Below are 22,791 nucleotides of genomic sequence, written 5' to 3' on the forward strand. Positions count from 1 at the left end.
CACCTTGTGCCTATGCCATCGGTGTGAACAAGAGAACAATTAGATAGGCCTGACTAACCTTTGTCGCTGCATCCACACTGGCACCTCGCTGTATCAGTTCAGAGACAACTTCTACATGCCCTTCTTTGGAAGCGAGATGGAGAGCATTCAACCCATTCTGATTAAAAAAAAGAAGGAAAGAAAAAGAAAAGCAATGGAAAAGATTGACAAAGGTTTTCCAGCATAGCAAACAATCTATCAGGAGACAAATTATTATATTCCAGTGAGAGGACTGCTTCCAAAAACTATTCTTATGTAAACTTTACAAGAACTAGATTAAAAGGAAAGAGTATGAATTAGGTCAGGATATACTAGCACTGAGGTCTCAAGTTCTGTGTGCTGTCCCATGGTCTGGTGTAATACAAATGGAATGAAAGATAACATTAAATAGCACAACATTCTCCAAGTGGGATTGAAATGATATCTTAGTAAGGGGTAAAAATAAAAGTTTTAATTAGATAAAATATGTAAACATGGCTCATCAAAAAACCACGTAAGTTATCATTGACATGAAGTGCAGGTATAAAGACAGATTTGAGAAATAGTGAGAAAGGTATTTATCCAGCAAATTTGATCAAAATATTCTTCAACCTGATTTGAAATGTTGATGTCCACTCCACTTTTTAAGTAGTCAAGAGCCTTTTCCAAGTTGCCAGCTCGAGCAGCTCTCAGGTAACTTGCATTTGTGTCAGACTACAAGAAAAAAGGAAAAATCCCATTAGAAATTACAGCACAGTGTAAAAATATATTCCCTTGGCAAAGAAGTTACTAATGATACAACATATCGTACATACATTTAACTAGACATGAAAGGATCCCAAACTGCCTTAACAAATATGGATCAAATCCTGCCCTCCTTGGTTATGCAAACTCCCTCTCGTGTAAATAGGCTGTCCGCCTGACTAGGCAGCACGATTTGACTTCATATATAAATGTGAATTATGCAGCACTGTCTAACATGCAAGGCTGGTAGCTAGGGACACATCTGGTACACAGAATGGAAGACAAGGTGAGGCTCAGGATAGGACTCCATGGAAACAACCCTGCTCTTTCCAAAAGCGCCACACCACCTTTAATGTCCAAGTTGAACAGACTGGACCAGTACTGTGAGATCTCACGTGACAGATTTGAAAAAAATCCAAAATACTTAACATTGAAGGACTGGACTACCTGAATGAAAAAACATGGTTCTACAAATTAGAAGCATTTTAAAATCTAATGTCTGATTACATTTTATTTTATTTTCTCCATCCGCCCTCATTTTATGGCACATTTTATTTACAGTATCTGTCCACATTCAGTGAAGTAGCCAGAAATCCGTAGGTACAGTGCCATTATCTAAACTGCAGGGGTTTTTTTCAGATCTTGCTTTAAAGATAGCTGTGAAAATTTGCTTTATGATGACTTCAGCTTGAATGTAAGGATGGCAGAAAAGATGGTTAAGTCATGAAAGAGATCACTGAAAGTAATTCCCATCCCCGGAGGGTTTTAACAACAAGTTATGCAAATATCCACCAAGGACAGTTCAGATAATGCTGATCCTGCCTTGGAGCAAGTGGAATGAACTGGGTTAGCTTTCAAGAGGTACAAATCATCGTATAATCTTTGATTTTATCTATGCCACGGCTTCCCCTGGCATCTTGGGCAGTCAACACATTTTTTTGTGCTCTCTTCTCCATTAGTATAACAGGAACTATCTTTTTTTTGTTTTCCCCTCAGTACTATTTCATCACAGGCTTACATCACTACAACTTTAAGTGCTTTATGATCCTTTGAGGTTCTAAAAGAGTGCAACAATTACCTTTAGAAAAAAATTAAAGGCAGTAACTGCCGAGAGCAATATAAAACACCATGGCACCAAAGCTCAGTTACTTATCCAGTGCTGATATAATTTTTCTTTTTTCCATTTCCCATTTTCTGGATTTCCTATAGACTTTTCTCCTCTCCTGTGGATGCAACCGCTGCAATCTGGATGGTCTGTGCAAACATTGCTTCAAGCCCATCTGAAGTCACCTTCAGGTGCAGGAAGAAGCAATCTTGGGCATAATGACAGCAAAATGGTAAGTGGGTATGAAGCCTGCTTTCTTCGTTGTACCAGTACAAGTTACAAGACTATCTTACTAGTAGTTTCAATACAACAAGCTCTCTTTTCCAAGGAGAGAACGATTACTTACGGACTCTTCATTTTCTCCTGAGTTTTGCACACATGGCATTCTACTTTGCTATGGTAAGTTAACAGCTTACAAGCTTCCCTGCTCTTAATCGTTATTTTCCAAGCACGCCACACTGATCATTACAAATCAACTTCTGCAATGTACTTCCAACAAAAATGACCCCCAGATATCAATGGTTAATTAGGCTCTATCAAAAACAAGGTGCTGCCACAAACTACATGGTCAGAACTGTAAAGACTATAGGGAAGAACAGCTGCCTTGAGAGGTGCGGTAAAACACTTTCATTTGGAAGATCATCTGAACTGTGCAATGCAGATTAGTACAGGAGACAGGTCATTTTCTCAGTGCTTAGCAACAGCAGCCACTGGGGTAAAAAACAGGTCAGCATTTTATCAGCATTACCAAAGGTATGAGGGAGGACTTAATAGACCGGGAGCCCTTTTTGTCACAGTGTAATGGCATGTCTGTTTGGCACAGTCAGCAGGTGGATGATAATTAACATCAGCTGTTTACAGCTGCTCCTGGGTGGGGAAGGGATGCACCAGAGAAGCTTGCTATGGAAAATCAGTTCCCGCCAGTCGCATTAATGCACGCCAGACAAGAAACAATGCTCATACTCAGAAACATTTAAACCTTTCTATTTGCTCAAACAAAATGGGGGCAGGGAGAGCAGAAGGAGTGATAAATAGCTGATATTCGCATTAATAGCTAACTGCCATTTCACTGTAGAGGGAGAGCAATACCTATCTCTTTTAAGGACTTCTCTTAGAAGCACTTGCTCGCTAACAGGAGGAAGGACAAAGGTCACACTTCCAGCCTGGGGATGTATGAAAATCTTTCAAATCAAGCCAGCTCAGGTGCTGCTAAGTGATGCAGAAATCCATTCCTGAAATTCCTCAAGCAAACAGCATGCCCTCCTTTGCCAGTCACCACTCAAAACTCACTCCTTTTGCTCAAATTGTCCAGAAACATCACTGACACCAGCAGCCAGGTTGCCACCCGAGCAGCGGGGCCGGTGGGGTGCTGGGCGCAGTGCCCCGCTCACCCGGCAGCCTAGACTCTCGCCGCTCAGACAGGGACAGGCTCCCAGCATGAGGGGCACCGTACAGAAAAAGCAGCACCGACACGCGCGGGCACTGCAATGACAACTTGGAAGCACCCAGAGAAGCTGACATTTAACAGCACGCCGGGGATAACACAAACTCTCCCACACCTCAGCTGATCGGAGTTGGCACTTCCAGTTTCCACCTTACTGGTTTCCAGTTACTTGAATATGATGTGAGCTAGCGTGTGAAACTGCATGAGCCGCCTTAGCAGCCAGGGTGTAACACATCCCTATGCACTGAGAAAGGGGAAACCCTTTTTCTTCTGACCTTGGCTAAAGCTCCCAAGCCCTCAGACTGGGTTAACTCACCTGAGGTTGGTTAACTCACCCTTTCTGGGACACCATGCACAGAAATTTTGAGATTTGCACAGGGGGATAACAGACTCAGGTTGTACAATTGTGCAAAAAGTTCAAAAGGGCTTCTGGGATCCTCTCCCTCTGTTACGATCTCTGCCATAAGCAGAAACAAGCAATAATATTAGAGAGAAAGGAGACCCAATATCTTTGGAAACCAAAAGCAATTCCAGCCTCTCTAAAAGTAGCATTGCCAGCTTCCACTTTCACTATAACTAAGGCGTTACTTCAGACCTGCTCAGATAGAGAATAGTCTTACAAGCTTTTTCTACCTTGCAAAATGCCTTGAATACCCAATTTTTATAAAAGCTAAGCATAGGGGTCAGTAAAAATTAATCAAAAACATCAAACTAACACTTTCACATTTCTGAACCTAAAGTTTTCTCAACTTTACATTTCTATTTTAAGCCTAAATTCTATTTTTTTTTTTTAATACCACAATAGAGTAGAAAAACATAATTTCCGATTGGCACTATTTTGTTTAAAACAAAGCCTCTTGGAGTCCCTGATAGAGCCTGTAATTGCCTCTGTATTGCACAGACAGGAGCAGCATCAGAGCCTAGGCTCAAATCACTGAAGGATTTAAAAGATCAAACAAGCGTAACAATAATGTTAATAATTATTTATCTGGATTGCCATCATGCCTGGGACCCCATGTCACAGACTGATCAAGGACCTGTTATATTAAATGCATTTTAAAACACAGTAAGGGAAAAAAGGATTTTAGGTTTCCAACCATCGCTCAGGGCACCAGCGCAGGTAAGTGCTCCCTCTGTGGGTAACTGCTCTCGATATACCCACTTCCACCTTCCATGCTGGCTGGCGCCCGAAAGACGAACCCCACACAGACAGCATGTCTACAGGACATTCCCTTATCAGACCTAATAAAAATTTTCTCCAGTCTTAATTACTTAAATCTCAATATTCCTGAGAGAGGCATTCTGTATTCTAGCAATCCATTCAGATCCCTTTTTTTTTTTTTTTTTTTAAATCAATCACAACATGAAATGAAGATGAAAATCGCCTTTTGATTCTCCACTGTCTCGACAAATATCAAGAGAAAAACAGGCACGGGACATACATCAAAGCACCTTGAATCTTAGATGTTCTTGCAGTCAGCCACAAAGACTGCAGCCCTTCCTGTGCGTTTGCACGGGATTCCTGTTGTCAGGCTGTGTCCCCAAAGCCTTTCCCTGCTGTGCTCCCTGGGCATGCTACCTTTTCAATCTTTTTCAGTCTTTATATCCAGGCTCAAATTCAAAATCAAGATTCTTACAAGTGTTTTAATTCTTAGAGAGACAGACCTCAGATCCTGTGCACAGCATTTAGTTCTGGAATGGCTATTCAGACAATACTTCATAAACAGTAAGTTTATGAGAGTACCAGTACTGACGCGTGTATAATATCAAGCTGCTTCTTCACAGATGGCATGACTTCTCCCCCCGCCCCGCCCCCGTGCTTTCTTGCAAGACAAAGGGAATATTTCTAGTTTTGAGAAATGCGTAAATGCAGATGATTGGCTAATGAATGCAGTTTTTATGCAATGTGTATTTCTTTAAAATTTGTGTATTCCCCTTTAATGTACTATGCTGTAAAAATTCAATTCTCTAATGTAAAGCAGGCTGATGAGCTTGCAAACTGCAGGCTGCCTGCAGTCCAAAACAGGTTTTCCGGTCTGGAGCTCATTTCCACAACATTCATCCCAGAGACATCTCTGGAAAGGGCTGAGGCTGGACAAGCCATGCTGGTAGCAGTACTCCATTTCCCAGCCTTCTTTACCCTGATCCCTCTAGCCCTGCCACGCGATGGATGGCAGAACCTGTGATGTGCAGGGGTAAGACCTGAGAACCATTTCCCCATTTTGAGGAAAAGCTATGTGAGTTAAAAACATTTCTATTACAAGAAAGACTAACTCCAAAGTCAGTTGGACATTATCTTAAGCCTCCATTTTAAAAGAGAAAATGCTGATGCTGACTCATGCTAGCAAATACATATTCACTATCTTTTTCTCCAAGTACTCCCATTGAAGTAAGAGACTATTTAGCATGAGTAAAGACAAAAACTATTAGGAAATTTGCACTGACTGTCAACCCAGGGTCTGGCCTGGCTTTTCCATGGGACTAGAGAGGGTCCTCTCAGAAAACAGAGAATATGTATTGTTTAGTGAACCCTCAAAAGTGCAAAGCCATTATTTTCAACGTGCACAGGCCCCCTCCCATACTGATGGTATTTTTATTATGCTCATCTCTCTTTCCTTTGTGTTCTGCTTACAGTGGCTTCTTTTTCAGATTAAAAATCCAGTCTTTTTTTCACATTGGGAACAGGGTTTTGTTTTTCACTCCATCTTTAACAGTAGCTGTTGTGAAGGGAAACCCCCAGCAGGTTCCCATTGTGCCGGAGCAGGATGCATTCTGGCTTGAGTCCCAACAAAAAGATGCTAACCATGCCTAACATTTGTTGTGGGGGGAGGCAATGACCTCGTTTTAAGGGATGAACTTATGTTACTTCCATTTGGAAATGTGCTCAACAAAACCAGTCTTGCAGCAGCATGAGATGATCTGAGGAAACAGATGATAACACTTTTGCTTATTTTGATAAGGGTGGGCTTACTGCAAGTGATGGCTTTTTTTTTTTTTTTTTTTTTTTTTTTTTTTTGCATTAAGGGTCAACTCTGATGGGTACTGAGCACTGCACTGTCAATTGGAGGTCTTTGGTATTTCTTAGATTTTGCTCTCATGTTAATTTAGAATTTTCCCCCAAGCAAATATGTTACACTCACTTGGTAAAGGATGAAATTTTATTTCAAATAAACTATACTGGCCAGTTAACAGCAATGTCTGAAATAAACCAGCCTTATCATTTTCTTGGGGAGACTCTTCATCCATCCTCCAAGTGGCTGTATCCTTTGTATGTCCCTACTACCTCATAACTAAATCTGTATTAAAAAAATTCATTTGTGTCTTCTTTATTAGAAAGGGGGCTGGCTGCACCAGATGAGAACATGATCTTCTTTGTGCAAACAACTACGGCTGTACTCATGCTTTACATACCATACTACCATACGTGTTTTCTTCTGATAAGAATGTGACAGCCTGGGGCCAACTGCTATCTGCAGTTCTGCTGTTAATTATCCTTCAGAGAGACACTTTCGGGATCACAGCCCTAAACACAACCACAGGGCAACAGGGAAACCTCCATTCCTACTGCCCGACAATTTAAAGGGAACATCTTTCAGCTAGGGAAGGCCAGCTATTTTGAATATGATTGCAGAATGAGAAATTATTTAATTATTGGTCAAAAACCAAACAACTCCCTCTAATTGTTTGCCCTATCATGCAATTTAATCATCAACTTTGATCATATTGTTGTATTGTGCGTGATAAAATAGCCAAAAATATTATGATTTTTGGAATGTCCCCATAACTAGACCTATTCCAACTAGGTAACTACGATGTTTTTCACAAGTTAAAAACTACACTGGTTTCAGGCTGCATGAAACCCCTCTTCTTGGTCACACTAGTGGAGACTAAAACACCTCATATTTCTGCAAAAATTGCATGTGAATCTGTAATCAACTGTATTTGCAACAACTGAGGCTCTATCCTTGTACAGTTGTCAATCTTAACATGCTTGTAGAGAAAATAAAATATTTCCTGAAAATCACACATTTAAGCAGTTCAACACAGAGTGGAAAACGCATTTTAAATTCAGCTCCTTCTTTCTAGAAATCCTTGACTAAACCAGGAAAATATCCAAGCAAACAAATAAGCCTGTTTTCTTGCTAGACCACAAGACAAGGTAAGTCTCTAATGTGCAGGTTCAGTGTATACAATTTTCAAGATCACTCTCACCACTCTACCTGTTAGAGTCCGTCTTGGCAAAATGATGAACCTGTGCTCACTGTTACCACTGAGAATGAACCACCTGTATTGGAGTAGAAGATGGTTGAAAAGGACCCAGAACCTGAAATGTTAAGGCTGGTACATACAAGAACATTTCACAGCTTCCAGTACAAGAGGTGTTCATCACTGCTTTTAACAGCATCAAGAGGTCTAGAGTGAGTTGTTTGCTTGCAATGACAAACATCTCCTGTGAAGCTATGATGCAGCTTTCTTACTGTATAAGTTGCTTAGACTTCAGGCATGCAGTCTTCTTCAGCAGACTATAAATCTAGTCAATCCTGTGACTTACAATGCAACTAATTCAGCCCTGGGTGTTTTTAAATGCCTCAATGACTGCTTCCTAAGAAAGTTCAAGCACAAGACAGAAATGAAAGTAGCTGTTATTCTTTTGATTTTCTACAAAGAGGAAAGGGTGTTGTGATTTCCAAGGCACAAAAGACACATACAGAGCTAGATGGGAAACGCTTGCCTAATGTCCACATGTAACATGTATAACATGTTGAACATAACATCCAAGTTGAAAACGCCACTAAAGCTGTCATCTCCATATTGTTAACTTGTCACCACAGATTTCAACAAATACAGAATGATTTAGCTGCAATTCTAACAAAATTAACATCTGACAACCCAACAGAAAACACCTGAACTGGTATCAAACCCCTCCCACAGAGACAATGTTCAGACAGGAGGCAAGGGCCTACACAACTTCCAATACTCTTTGCCAGTTTGCACAGATGAGGTTTTGAGATTCTGAAACACAAGTTTGATGTGTCAGCTTCACCTAAAGAATTTATGAAAACAACTATTAGTATGAATGTGTTAACTTCGTAACACCAAAAGCAAGATCCTAATTTTCCAGGACTACAAAGTCAATATACATCTGCATGACACACACAATCTTTCTAAGTATGCATGAACAACAAATCACAAGAATTATTTTCTTTTAACAGGAAAATAAGAACACTTTAATACTGACTTTTCAGCTATCAGATTACCCTGTATGAAAAGACAAACTTGAATGACAAGGTAAATTGGGACACACTCTGTTCAAGCTCCTAAAACCAGTAAAATCACTGGTTTCACCAGTGAATCACTGTACTTCATTAGAAGTGCACAATCAGGCAAAGAACCAGGCCCTTTGTGACCAACTCACATGTATAATCAATCAAAAGGATCCGATACAGTTGAAGGCAAAAGATTTGAGCATCTAAAATTCAAGATTCATTCTCCCGGCTGACAGCCTCAACTTCTAGAAGTTTATTTCAAACTCTGGCAAGAAACTCCTGAGCCTGTAATGACTCATCTCTCTCTAAAGTTTTCCTATCATACCCTTACAAGTGAAAAATAAATCACTGGCTTTCGTAACTGCTACCACAAAGAGCTAGAGAAGGGCTGGATTAGCTTGGAGGGTTTCTTCTTATGTTTATATTCACCTTAAGATAATAACTCTCTTATATGCCAAGCTAGTTGAGATGCCATTGATCTCCTCCCTGCTATTTTTCTCTCAGAAACGGACTACCCAATGCGCATGGAGATAATTTCAGCACATCTCAGGCTCAAATTTAAAGCCATTTCCATGTCAAAGTCACATTCTTCAGATCACTGCATGAATTATGTCAGTTGGTCCACCTCCTGTTCTCTGTGTGCATCTGATTTTAGAATGAGGATCCAGAAAGGAGAGGAAAAAAATTCAGCAATCCTCTTCAAAACATATTTAAAGTATATTTATTTGTCTCTAATTTCAGATGGGGAAAAAAATTAGTATAAACCTAAATCAGATAATATGGCTGATTTTAGAGAGAGAGATTTTGTTCATTCAAAACGAGCTCACTACAAAAATATTATGCAAATATGCTTCAATCAGATGTGGTGAAGTGGAAGTTACTGGTAATAAAGTGGAGCAAACTACATGACAGTGGAAGCCTAATGCACATAAATATTCCCTAAAAATACTGTAGTAAACAAGCTATAGGAACTATAGACAAGCTACATAACCTCTTCTGTAGCTAGACAACCTATTAAGAGCTTTCAGCACAGTGAGGTCAGAAGTTTACTGCTCTCTTTCTGCCTTTTCACTTTATGCCTGCTTTTGGATGCACCTCTCATTCAAAACAAAAATAATTCTGCTTTGGAAGTTTGAACATCATTAAATTGAAAGATTGAGGTAAACCGGTCAAGCCATTTCTGAGGTGGCAAAAATATACACAGGAACACACCAATTTACACTGCAAGTATTGCAAATCTCACACGTAATTAAAGTTTACACTTTTGAAAGTTTAAGAGGCATTTGAATGGCTAGTTTTAAAGCCATCTACTACAGTTTAAATTTTTTGACACATTGTTCAGGACTCTTACAGGAATTACAAACCTTTATCAGTTCATAAGTGTCAAAGTATAGGTTTGCTAGCAGGGATTATGACCTCTATCAGAAGCAAAGAACCTCTTCCAATTTAAACACCTGAATACCTTGTTGAAGAGAGTCTCTGGCTGGAAAAGCCCATGCAGCTCACTTGGCACATACAGAATCTGAAGGGTCAGTGGAAATTAGCTGAAGAGCTTCCAGGTAGTAAGAGGACTCCTGGGGCAAGATTTGCAACACAGCCATAAACGTGGTAACAGTCAGTTCTGCAGGGCTGGTTAGAGGCATCACATGAGCTTTGTCATAACAGTTTACCTTAGGTGAGCTTATAACATTTACAGAACAATCTGTCCTGACACCTCTTTGTAGAAATACTATGAAACCTATATGCCCTGGTACAATGAGAAAGAATCGATGGAACCAATAAACCAAAGGATTCAAACATCTCCCTAGAGCCAGAGACTGGCTGAGGTAGTTTTGGTTGTTTAGGAGGAAAAAAACCTAGCTAGCACTTCCCAAACTCATGAGGACAATTGCACACAGGAGAGTTAACAGTTCTCAAACGCAGGAGCTGAGCAACCTGCCAGGAGAAAATTCTAAGCGTGATCTGGAGATGTACGAGACCTGTTGGAGAATACCACCAGTGAATGCTCTGGGCTGTGTTTGCTTGGTCATGTTCTTCTACAGGACCTGAATCTCCCAGCTGACCATTAACTGCCATTATCTTGTTTTCCATGTGATTCTGCCGTCATGGATATGACCCAGTAACTCCAGATCCCTTCTTTAATTCATTGCATTACTATAAACCACAAAGGCAGGCAGAGCAAAACAGAGCAGGTGTTACGCACACTGCTGTTTGTTACTGTTAGAAACATTGAGGAAACCTTGTCTTCTTTCTCCTGGACGTGATGCCATATGACGTGGGCAACAGCGCTGTGTGGCCTGCGCAGAGCAGTGGGGCTGGACACAGGAGAGCCACCAGCCTCCACATTTCCCAGCGCTCCCTTTCTCCTCCTCCTCAGTGATTAAACATTGACATTCACTGTTACGAATTTGTGAAATGGCATGGAAAGTTCTGTGATAGCATTTGTTGGGACTGTCTAGATGAAACGTATTCAATGGTGTACACAGCAAATGTAAATTAGTTTACAAAGTGTTTTATTCCTCACTCCACGTATTCCAGATTTGAGGATTTTCTCTGATTCCAATGGGAAAATTGCTTTTCCCAGCCCAAGCATCAAAATCTGTGAGCAAAAGCTACAAACTAGTGCCCTACAATTGTTATCAGAAGTTTTAAACTAGACTCAGGTACTGAATTTAAATACACAATTCTGTTTTGAAACAAGAGGAGGAGTCTAAAACACCATGGGGGCAAGGCTAGGATCAGGATTTACAGGTACCTACAGGATGAAAACGGTTAACAGTGAGAACAGCCTTAGCTGTATGGGGTCTTTGAGATGAACAGAGGGGGAAAGAAAATACAACACTGCTTAGTTTTACTCTTAAAGTGAGAAGAAATTACCAGATATAAAGATAAATCACTGCAGATTAGATGGTGCCATTTTTGCACAATCACTGTGCGGTTACAGAACTGAACTAGTATTTTTCTGTCTTTCAAAGCCGTGGTGCACTAGAGTAAGAATTCTGTGGAAGAACCCTGGTGATGTGAACATCACAGGAGGGACTTCTAATTTTTTGAAAAAAATAAAAACAACAGAACTATTTGAACATTTTACTTCACCTTAACCAGACTTGATAGTTTATTTTCATCTGAAAAGTACCACTGATTCTTAGCATCAGAATAAAGTATGTTTGGAAAACACATCATTGTTTAATTGAAGAAAATGATATTTCACTAATGATATAATGCTTTTCAAACTGAGCTAAAAGACTTTTGTCTTTACTATTTTAATAAACACAGATTTAGAATTAATTTCTAGTTTAACCATTGAAGTGAATATCAGTTTATTATTCACCTACAGAAATAAGTTATGGCCAACAATACTGCCTACCAGCCCTATACAATAATCTCCCCTAGCATTTGATGATAGAATAAGCCGTTACTATACAACATTAATTAAAGTATCCCTTTTGAACAGCAAATCTACAGGATAAACATGCAGTGAAGTAGAGTTTGTTTCTCCCTTATACCAAAAACATACATGGCAAGCTACAGGAGACTTAGATATGTATGGAATGAGAATCAGAATTTACCATAAACAACATCAACAAGAAAATCTTACAAAACAAATATATACTGTACCTCTTCTTCATCGCTCAACTCCATTTCAAAGAGCTACTACACCTTCAATAAACAATGTATATATTAACAGAAAGAGCAGTTACTATGCAACTTCTAACAAAACCCTGTAAAACAAGAGTAAATACCATTCCGTTGCAACACAGAGGGGCAGAGCGTACTGCAGACCAGAACATTGCCAACGCCACGGCTTGACGGCAGCAGGATTTTCAGTTCACTCTACTCTCCAAACTGTTGCACACAGAAACTAACAGGACTGCAACAAGTTCTGTACTACTGGGGCTCATGTAAAGCATCAGCAAAGATGTTTATCAGCCTGAAGATTAATATTATTGTGCTAAAAAAAAAAAAAAAAAAAAAAAAAAAAAAAAGAAGAGAGTAAATAATATTCTCAGGACTGAAAAAAAAAAAAAAAGTTTAATCAAGTACCATAAAACATCTGAATCTAACAAAAGCTTCTCCTACAAGAAATTGCTTCACAAAGAAAATCCCCCAAGTAAATGTTTTCATAGTTTTCAAACTACTGGTGGAAATGAATTTACGAACAAGAATAGCATCACCAGAAAACAGTTTCAAAGATGGTTTTTAACACGGAACAACAACCCAATCCTGTCTTGACAGCAAGTGAACAACAACGTACACGTTTAAGAGAACTCACTGCAGTATCTTTTCACAGCACAAAACTATTGCTGACATGGAAAATAGCTAGTAAACTGCTGGGTGCTACCATCAGTAATATCTCTAACTAAAAAAAAATACTGCCATTTAATTAACACTTCCACAAAGCTTGGCACTCATCAATATTAATAACAGGATAGCATACTTTTCCTGCGAACCTGATATTTTAATTCTGCAGTAAAGCAACCTAAAGAACAATTGTCTTAACTTTGTGGTTTTTAATGGATGTGAGTAACTCAAGCTATGAAGAACCTCAGAGCCTAGTTCACAGAGTGCAGGGATGTCATTTCACAGCAGCTCCTCACTTGAAGAATTTTTAAATCACACAGGGATCACCTTGGAGGTCACTGGGACTATCCCTGAGAGTAAGAGTGATATGGGTGCCTCCTTACAGGTCACTGCTAGCACAGTAGCAGCAGACTCCTTTTGAAGTTTAATTGACCTATGGATTGTCAGTAGAAGAGGTGTGTTATTTGATAAATACAACTTAAAAGCACAGATTTCAGTTAACTTTTTTCAAAATATGCAAGATTTGCTAAAACATTTCGGTGAACAAAATGGTTACGTATATCTAGGTTACTTAGGGCCCTGATCACAGAACAAAACATTATAAAATGTTTCTGCAATTTTAATCAGCATCTTCTACAGAGTGTCCTGAACAGTATGTAGCCATTGGTAAGGAGAGAGAGAACAAATAATTCCATATACCATTTGACTGCCGCCTCAGCCTATACCGTAATCTAACCATCAGAACACAAAATACACCAAACAAGCCGAAACGTACCTCTTCCTACATCCAGCTTTGTCTCATACAATCAAAGACTTAAAACACAAATACAAGAAACTCGATATGCAGACTTCACTCTTATTTCAGAATCCACAAATGCTTACTTGTTCTGGAAAGCATTCCCCCTCTTCCACTGCCATTTTCTGTGGCCAGATATGAAACCTGATGACTCAATTAGTTAACACTTTGGACACTGCACCATTGCTAAAAATAGCGGCCTCGGGAAGTGGTTTTCTTTTTCTTTTTTTTTTTTTTTTTATTAAAAAAAAAGAACTAAGCACAGTCACTTGTTAGACTTCCCTTGGCTATTTAAATGGCAAAGGACAAGTGATTGTAAGACTATTAAGTTAGTAACAGAGCGTGTCCCAGGATTCCTGGCTCACTTACCATATTTGCTGCCTCCAATCATTCCCCGTGTATGTAATCATGATCTGTGGAATACCCAAAATAGCTGCAGCATCAGCTGATCAGAAAACCACCGCTGCTTGGAATCACTCATGAAACAAGCTTTTGTCATTCTGCTTATCAGCTCTTTCTAATGCAGACTACTTTGAACTATTTCTAAAGGCAACAATAACACCATTTTACACTCTGTGTGTTTTGAATACCACATATGCCTGCCTCCTACTCAATGGTAATTTTATATTTATTCAGATTTTCTGATGACTAATTATGATAGATTTGTGTCGCTGGTTCTAGAGGCTAGTTTCCTGAACTAAAAGGCTGCTCCCTATATACTTCAAGTTTCTAAACTAGAGAGATTAAAAGCAGTACCAAGAGCAAAATCATTTTACTTCAGAGGGAAGCCCAGAGAGAGGTTCATGATTTCAGTAAAGCAGATCCCTTCCTTTTCAATGGAAGCTATTGCCAGGAGCAGGCATTTTCTGCATACTTCCCTACAGTTACTTACACTAGGAGTGGCTTTAAAAAATGTCCACCTGCTGAGAAAGGGAATATTGAAGTCTCTTCAATTCACCACAAACACCTGCACTCCATGCACTGAGCTTGCCTGTTACACATCTCGCCTCACACACGAGCTGCACACAGATATTCACTGGTACAGAACAACAACAAAGGGTAAGAGCAGGGAAAAAAATATAATCAAGGTCTAATATTTTTCTCAGACAACGTATGTCCAATGTCTCATTTGTCTATGAAAGGAAATAATCTTTATGTAAAATATTATAAGGATAATTTCAAATTTTCAAGAAATATTTTTCCATGTTTGCATCAACTACAGCCCAGCCGCCAGCTAGTAGCTCCATGCTCTTGGGTTATAACACAGAACTTGTTGCTAATTACCTATGTAAAATCTTTCAGAAGGTGCAAAATTTGAGGTATCACTAAAGAAATATTGTAGGCCATGCACTCAGGTGATCTAGCTTGAAATGACTTCATTAATGTCACTGATGATGCGCCCTATTAACAACTACTCTCTGCTTCTGCACATTTTTGCTTATGGCATTATAGTATCTATGACTAAGACCCACTTCTGCTGCTGACTAAATACAGAGAAGCTAACAGCTGTCTACAGGGGTGGAGGAGCCTTCCACCTCGATTTAAATACAAGATGATGACCACGTCAGTTTAAATGAATTTACCTCACTGACATATCTGCACAGAGCTTCCTGTAGCAGAGATTTCAATCATCTGCACCACAGTTAGCTTGGCAATGTCATTATTGCAAGCTGCCACAACAGCACATAGTATTCTGAAATATTCAATTTCTAAACGTGAATTTTGATTTAGCATTACTATTTGTTTTGAGGACTGAGAACTACCATTTCAAAACAATAAAAGGAAACATCTCAGTTCTAGAAACACAAGAGCACAGGGTTACTATCCAGTAATTGAATTTTTGTTTCTAACTGAAGAGGAGCTGGCTCTGAATAAGCACCAGGTGCCTAAATACCCTTCTTCTGCCTTTGAAAATCTGCTTGAGAACAAGGAGAAAGGAAATATGATGATTTCTGTAATGGGATTCAAGGGAATCACATAAAATTTAAAACTTGCAGAATAGTTCTTTTTGTAGATAAAAGGATTAAATTGGGCAGTTTTATGGAAACTCACAAGAGTCTGTCCAGAAGACCAAGCCCCTTGTGGGGTGGTGTCCCCAAGCCACCAGGTGCCACTGAACTGCAACCTCCTGTCGGGGGGTAGTGACTGGTGACACAGAACTGGCAATCTGACAGCTCCGCTAAAGCGGAATTACTGCTTGTTTGGAAAGGAGGAACAAAGCTTTTAGAGAAAAGGATTCAACACAGTCTCTGCATGCGTCTGTTTTACTGGCGGGCTGTGCCGCTTGTTCCCTCAGCAGCCCAGGTCCCATGGACGGTGTCAGCAGGGTCTGGGTGACAGCCTGCTCCCTCCAGGAGCTCCTCTGAGACCACCCTTCCCTACCCATTGCCTGCTCATTTACTCTGCCAGAGCTACTTTGCTTTTCCAGTCAGTGGCTCTTGGCTTTTCAAGTTCACATTAGTATGATGAGACCAGTGGATGATTGACCCAGACCATTGCCTATTAACCTCCACAAAACTCTCCTGGTTTAGGCTCTGACATTCCCATAAGAGAAGCTGCCCAATTCTCTCTCCATTAATTTTAAAAGAGCAACGATCAGAATTACAAAAGAAAAGCACAAAGAAAAATTAAAATCTGCCAGCACCAAAAAGTCATCTCAGCACATTCACATCCATCAATGCAGCTCTGATTACTGAAAGCTCACGTCATAAATCATAGTGACACTATATTTTTTTTAACCTTGTGGATCAGTTTTACAGCATTCAGGATGATTTCTCATGTGCATGCTATTAACAAAGGGTAATAAAGGAAAGGCTCAATACTAATGATAAAATCAATTTGTTATAGACTTTGGGTAAAATTTTCAGGATCCTTTTGTTGCTTTGCATCCTGAATTACATGAACTGCAAATTCCTATAGTCATTCTCAGCTTGGGGAAGAGAAAGGGCCTTGGATACAATCATGTAATGAGTAGATATGCCAAGGGGGGAAAAAAAAAAAAAAAAAAAAATCTGAAAAATCAATCTCCTCCCCTCTTTGAAAAAGAAAAAAACCAACAAAACCCCTTTACAATCTCATTAGAATGGCAGATTTGGTACAGATGGAGGATTCTTTTAAACTGAATAGTGGAAATGTCCTTTTACATTATCACTACTCTGCTCCCCAACCAGATGGAGTGCTTATGATTACTGGCTTGGAAGTGACTTGCAAACAAAGCAACACATGGCAGAATTCAGCAGAAAGAAAAACATGGTTTGACATGAGATACAAACAATATAAATATCTTCCCAAGAATCGGAAAGACGAGCTGAAAGAGTTTAAACCATAATCTGGAGTTACTGATCCAGATTTTGCAAGAAGAAATAGAAATAGTTTTTTCTGAAACTGCAGTGGATGACATTTCAGAGAGTTCAGAAAGCTGAAGAGTCAGTTGAAGCCCACCAGAGCAGAGGATTTATAGCTCTGTGGTATTTCAAGCACCCTTTTCAGAGAGCAAATGGTTGACAAATAGCATCAGGACAGATGTGTGCTTATGCAACTTACACCTACGAAGGGCCCTCAGTTTTAGAAACTTCTTATACCACAGAAACCAGTTGTAGTATCTGAGATATTTAATATAATTATCTGAAATTCTGATCTAGTAATTAAAATCATGGTTAACACGTGCCACAACTGAGACTTTGAAACAGCAGTTCAAGTGCAGACATTGCAAAGGTTACATACAGCAACCAGATGTGCACAAGATGGTTCCCTGGGACCCGCAGGCCATAGGTTCATATGTGAAGCCAGGAAAGGTGCATATTGCATACAGCAAGAGAGGCGTAGTGAAGCTCCTCAGACAGAAACTCCTCCTTTCCACCTAAGAGACCCCATCTCAAACACATTACACTCTTAACGTCTATGTATAGCTACGAGGCTTTTACAAAGCTGCTACGCAGAGAAAATGCACATTTACTCATTTATACTTTAACTGCTGAAATTGTGGACACTGAGAGTACACAGCCACAGGAAAAAAAATCCTTTCCTAGTTATAAAATACCGAGATGATCGGCATCATTTGTGTACGATTTTTTTTAAAATCCACCTGTTCAACCACCATCCATCATGAAAATATTCTGTTTGCTATACTACCATTCAAATGCTGCCAGCTCAGCTCATCTGCTAAAACATCCACAGTTAGAAATCTATAGTCAGAAGCATGAAGCATATATTTATGAACGATACTGTCTTTCAATAATACAAAAAAAATCAAATATGCTTAATAAAATAAGGATAGGAAAACAGCCCTCCAAACATAATTAAGTTGAGGTCACACAGCAAGGCAAAGATACACACACTTTTTTCCCCAGAAAATTTGCTTTATGTTCCTGTGTAATCTATTGCTCCTCAATAGAAAGTATCTACAAAATCTGTAAATCCTTTAGTTATTTCTTTTTCTTCTTAACTTTGACAAGGATCTTTATCTGCCATCACGCCAAATAATCTAAAGCCCTGCAGAACTAAAAAAAGGAAATCCTGTAACTTCTGCTATAAGATACTTAAAATTTCTCTTCAAAGGCTTTCCATATGAGTGAACAGGAAGCCCGTGGTCTCATCCTATTCTTCCTCAGCAGTAGCTAGAACCTCAAACCTCAAAGACTGAAATGCAATCACTTTTAAAGGATGGCCTGCAGTAATTTTTCAGAGGTCTCCAAACACTTTGAAACAGCATGCCTCGAAGCCAGCCCTGCTGTGACCTGTGAAATTCAGCACATTACAGATATTCAAAATGCCCATGAAAGACACACACTGAAGCGCTGCAGTGTTTACTCTGTCAAAATCCGCAACAGCTCCTGTTACCTCACCATCAGCACTTTGCCTCCCCAGTATATGCTGCTTTCAATAGCAGGGCAAGGGACTCTCAGGATTACGGACTAAAATAAGCGACACGTGTGGTATGAGTGGTATGCTCAAAGCATCTGAAACGCTATCTACAAAACCACTTTGAATTCCATTTTTTAACCTTGTATTGTTCCCTTAAGCTATCAGAGTAGGTTACATATTTCCAGTCTGCCCTGCTAATCCACTCAAGCTTTCTGAAAGAGCAATTTTTGTTTCCTTTTCATCCATTAGCTGTGGTTTTCATGCCCAACTTTGAAAGCTTCTTTAACTTCCAGCCACCCTGGGGCTAAAACGTCAGCGGACTCTCCCCTAGAATAACCCTGTCCCCTGGGAATAGGAACAACTGCGACCAAGTGCAATACAGACTGTTAGACTAACCCAAACTTCCTGTCCAAAACAGACCATGCATTACACTCAAGGCTTCCACCACTGAGACTTCAGCAATTTCTCCTCCTCCTTCCATACATTGCCTCTACAAGGCAAATGTGCATCTTCCACCTGTATCCTAGAGAAAGGTAAATTTTGCAAAACCACTGCCACAATATTGCAGAAATCCCATAATCAGCTGCTGTGCGAAAACGGAGCTTAAGATAATACTTATCAAGGCAACTTCTCACTGTCAAGACCACTCTACACTCTTCAAATCATAAAGAGCTGAAGAGAGCAGCAGAGTTTCGTTATACTGTCCTGTAAGCACCAAGAAAAGCAGCCTCAGTTAAGCCAGCTAAAAGACCTTGGCTTTATTAAGATTTCCTTCTCTCCCACTGATCACCCAGAAGACACCCATGTCATTGATTTGCTATGGACAGCACCTCAATAAGCCCTTGGAAAAAAAATGGGCTAATAAAGCTGCAAGCTGGAAGAAGCGTTTACATAAGCATCATGATGAAAATCACATGATCGACTCCTGAGCAAATTGACTTGACACCATCATGCTTGAAAAATAACTAGTAAAAGCCAATTAGGAAGGGAAAAACCAAAAGCCAGAGACTCCAGGCAGCCCTATGTTTAGTCAAACCACAGACCTCACATGAACTCTCCTGGAGATGAGGGGAAGAGCAAGGGCAAAGAACTATATCTGGAAAGCACAAGGAGACATGATATCAGATCTTCCTATATCATCTTGAAGCATTGCTGATGTTTGCAAATTCTCTGCTAATTAATCAGATGGCTTGTTGCATGCCATGCATCTTGTTCCAAGTCATGCTGAAAATTGGGATTTTGTACAAATTGAAAGCAGCAACTGCCTTACTACTTCTTTGACATACTTCACTGGAGTGGAGCATTCCAGAAAGTAGAGATTCCTTGGATCTGAACAGCAGAGCTCAGCATTTTCACTAAATATGGAACTTCTGTTTGTTAACAGAAAATAATACTAGCAGTCTAGTGAAATAAGTGGCTGTTGATGGTCTCCGTAGGTGCATAGGTATATAAACATACATAGGGAAATAAAAATCACATGCTAACCTTATTGCACCTCAGCACAGGAAAATAATGAACCGTTCAGAAATAACTTTTTCAGTTTTTTAAGAATATACAAAAAAACTGGTTGAAAGTATCAGAGGAATGTTACATAAAGTATACTGTCCATTTGTATACGATATCCATGTGACTAAAAGTTGGCGCTCTCTCAGTCTGAATCCTTTTTCTAGCAATGTTCAATATTCCAGGATTGCCAGGAGCAAAGAATTAATCATTAAGATTCATGGTGACAACAGCACAGGATTTCATCCTAAAGTTGCGTTAAGCACCAGAAATATGACTGCTGGCAAATAAACCATTCCAAACACTCCCTTTCTCTGTTTATCTTTATCTCTGTCTTTATCTTTTAACATAACTGCGATACGAAGGCACAGAACTGCCAGATGGTTTCAAAATGCTCAGACATGGTTTCTGCACAGAAGAAACTTCTATCGTGTAATACATTCCCAGAGCAATACTGCAAAAGCAGTAGTTGTCCAGGGTACCTGACAATTGACTGTCCCTGTGAGACCTGAGCCAAAAACCCTTTCACTATGAACAAAATATTTGACTTTACATCTTGACTTTTCTCATTCCTCAAGACCACCTAAAGGAACAATGCAAATGAAAAAGAAGTAAACTTAGCTTAAATACCAAGAGCAGTATGCAAGCACATCCACTTACCATGGGAAGTAGGGCATATGAGGTGTCCGACACCCTGTGTAATAAATGCAACCTAACACAGTTATCATGTAAGTATAGTGGCTTACTAGTCTTTGTTGGGAGATGGTGCAGGGCATTATCCAATAAAAGAAAAACAGAGCCACTGAACTAACTATAACTAAGCCTTTGAATCTGTTCCCAAATGCAGTGGAGACAATTTGATGGACCAGTATTATGACCAAGGCTACTATACACCAGTTAGCCTGTTAGTCACTCCTGTGTATAGACTACGGCCAAATTATTACACTGTAAAAATGTGCACAGACACAAGGTAAAACTTTCGTAAGAAAACCAACATGAGAATAGCTCGCCTATGAAGTGATGGGATTTCTAACACATGCAGAGTTTAAGAGCACTGGACAAAAAGTAGAATAAAAATAAGAAATTAGCAGGAAGAGATTAGCAAAGACAGTTATGGATGAAGGTAGACAAAGGGAGCTCTTGAAATCACACCCAACCCTATTTCTAACGATTCTGTGAGATATAGGAGCATTAAAGCTCCCCTGCAGGCAAACCGCACTCACCATCAGAGTCAGTGGGAGGTTAAAACAAGAAGCCATTGAACACAAGCCCCCGGCCACGTAAAGTCAATCTGACCGCTGCCTACAGACGCTGTATGGGAGTACATGCTGCTCACACAGGGCCACAGCCTGCTATTCTCCAAGGCACTGTCAGGACTGCTGGACCTTTCATCTTTTAAAAGTTAGCATTTCAAAGTACTCAAATTCCTTCAAATTACACTTTGGAAGAACTTTCAAGGAAAACTGCAAGTTTAAAATCTTTCATAATCATTACAACTATGTAAAAATAAGATGTTACAATGCAATGAACCCAATCAAAGAAAAATGAGTGACTGTAACTGTGGTTGATTTCAGCATCACTCAAAAGTGATCCCCAGTCTCAGTATTAACATAGCCTGATTGTTAGGACACAGACAAACTAGTCAGCAATGGTCAAAAGACTGCTATACAGTAACCGTTCACAGTTATAGGATGCTGTTCCCAATTAAAATATTAACCTGTATTTGTCATGGAAAATGACCAAAATCTAGCTTCAACCCCTAGTAAGTGCTCTGCTCAGTAGGTTCCTCCCTATCAACTTCCTTTTGTAAGTCACTGTCGTTTTTGAAGAAAATGTGCATCAAAGAGAAAGCACCGTGAGCTACACAATCTTAAGTGCACTGTCCATTTTCAACGTAGTCACAGCAAAATCTCAAATGATTTCTCTTACTTAACTTCTGCTCTGAGCTATTCAATGGCATAAAACCAAGATGTGGACAAATTATAAAATAATATATGTAATTCACTGAATTTCCAGCTTCTTTGAGGTCAGTGCTCTGATCAGGTACAAAACTGTCTCAGATTTAACTCCACATTGAAATGTCTGGGTAGGAAATACAAGAAACTTCCATGACCTTTTCCTCCTCAAATTTTAGGCAGGGCAGTAACACTAGTCATATTGCCTCAACTTTGCTATTGCAACAGTGCTGAGGCTGTGAATAGCGCTATCCAAGAACACTGAGAGCATTCAGATGTTAGATGTAATAACCTCAAGATGTATTACACCAGGAAGGGGTAAACATTCTTCTGCATTGGGGTTATGCAGGAATTTCCCCAAAACAGAAGAAAATGAATAAAAAATGATCTCATCAAGATCATTTCTGACATGCTTCTCGGGGACGAGGACAGCTGTGCAAACTGCATTCCAAAGAGGACTTACATTTGTCAGCACAGATGTATAAAAATATGTCTCAGTTCTCACTGTAGTGCTGGCAGCTTGGCTAAATATTAATGCTGTCCCTGAAGTGCTGCTACTGATTTTGCGTCCCTTTATGTGTATTACACACAAGGTGCTGGCCACCTTTAAGATGGATGTTTTCTGAAGTTGCATTAGAACTACAAAGCAAGAGAAAAGGGCAGCTTCAGAGACTGCATCAATGCTCATACGGCTCCCTAGGAATTACAGACACAAGAGCAGGAGGAAACTGTAGGATGCATAATTCCTGAAGATAGAGCTGAGCTTTCAAATATATAGCAATTTGGTAGTGGAT

General features: G+C 39.7%; 1 protein-coding gene across 1 annotated transcript in view; it reads right to left on the reverse strand.

Annotated features, from left to right (window-relative positions):
- The window catches only part of ANK3 (ankyrin 3), a gene marked incomplete at its 5' end in the record, with an annotated part of 212,243 nt that overhangs the window by 150,647 nt on the left and 38,805 nt on the right, over positions 1 to 22,791 (reverse strand). The window contains 2 exons of the mRNA XM_082309097.1: positions 59 to 157; positions 631 to 732. Of these exons, the coding sequence (XP_082165223.1) occupies positions 59 to 157; positions 631 to 732 (201 nt within the window). The remainder of the gene's footprint in view (positions 1 to 58; positions 158 to 630; positions 733 to 22,791) is intronic.

The sequence above is a fragment of the Platalea leucorodia genome (assembly GCF_965183815.1).
Source record: "Platalea leucorodia genome assembly, chromosome: 4".
Taxonomy (NCBI): Eukaryota; Metazoa; Chordata; class Aves; order Pelecaniformes; family Threskiornithidae; genus Platalea; species Platalea leucorodia.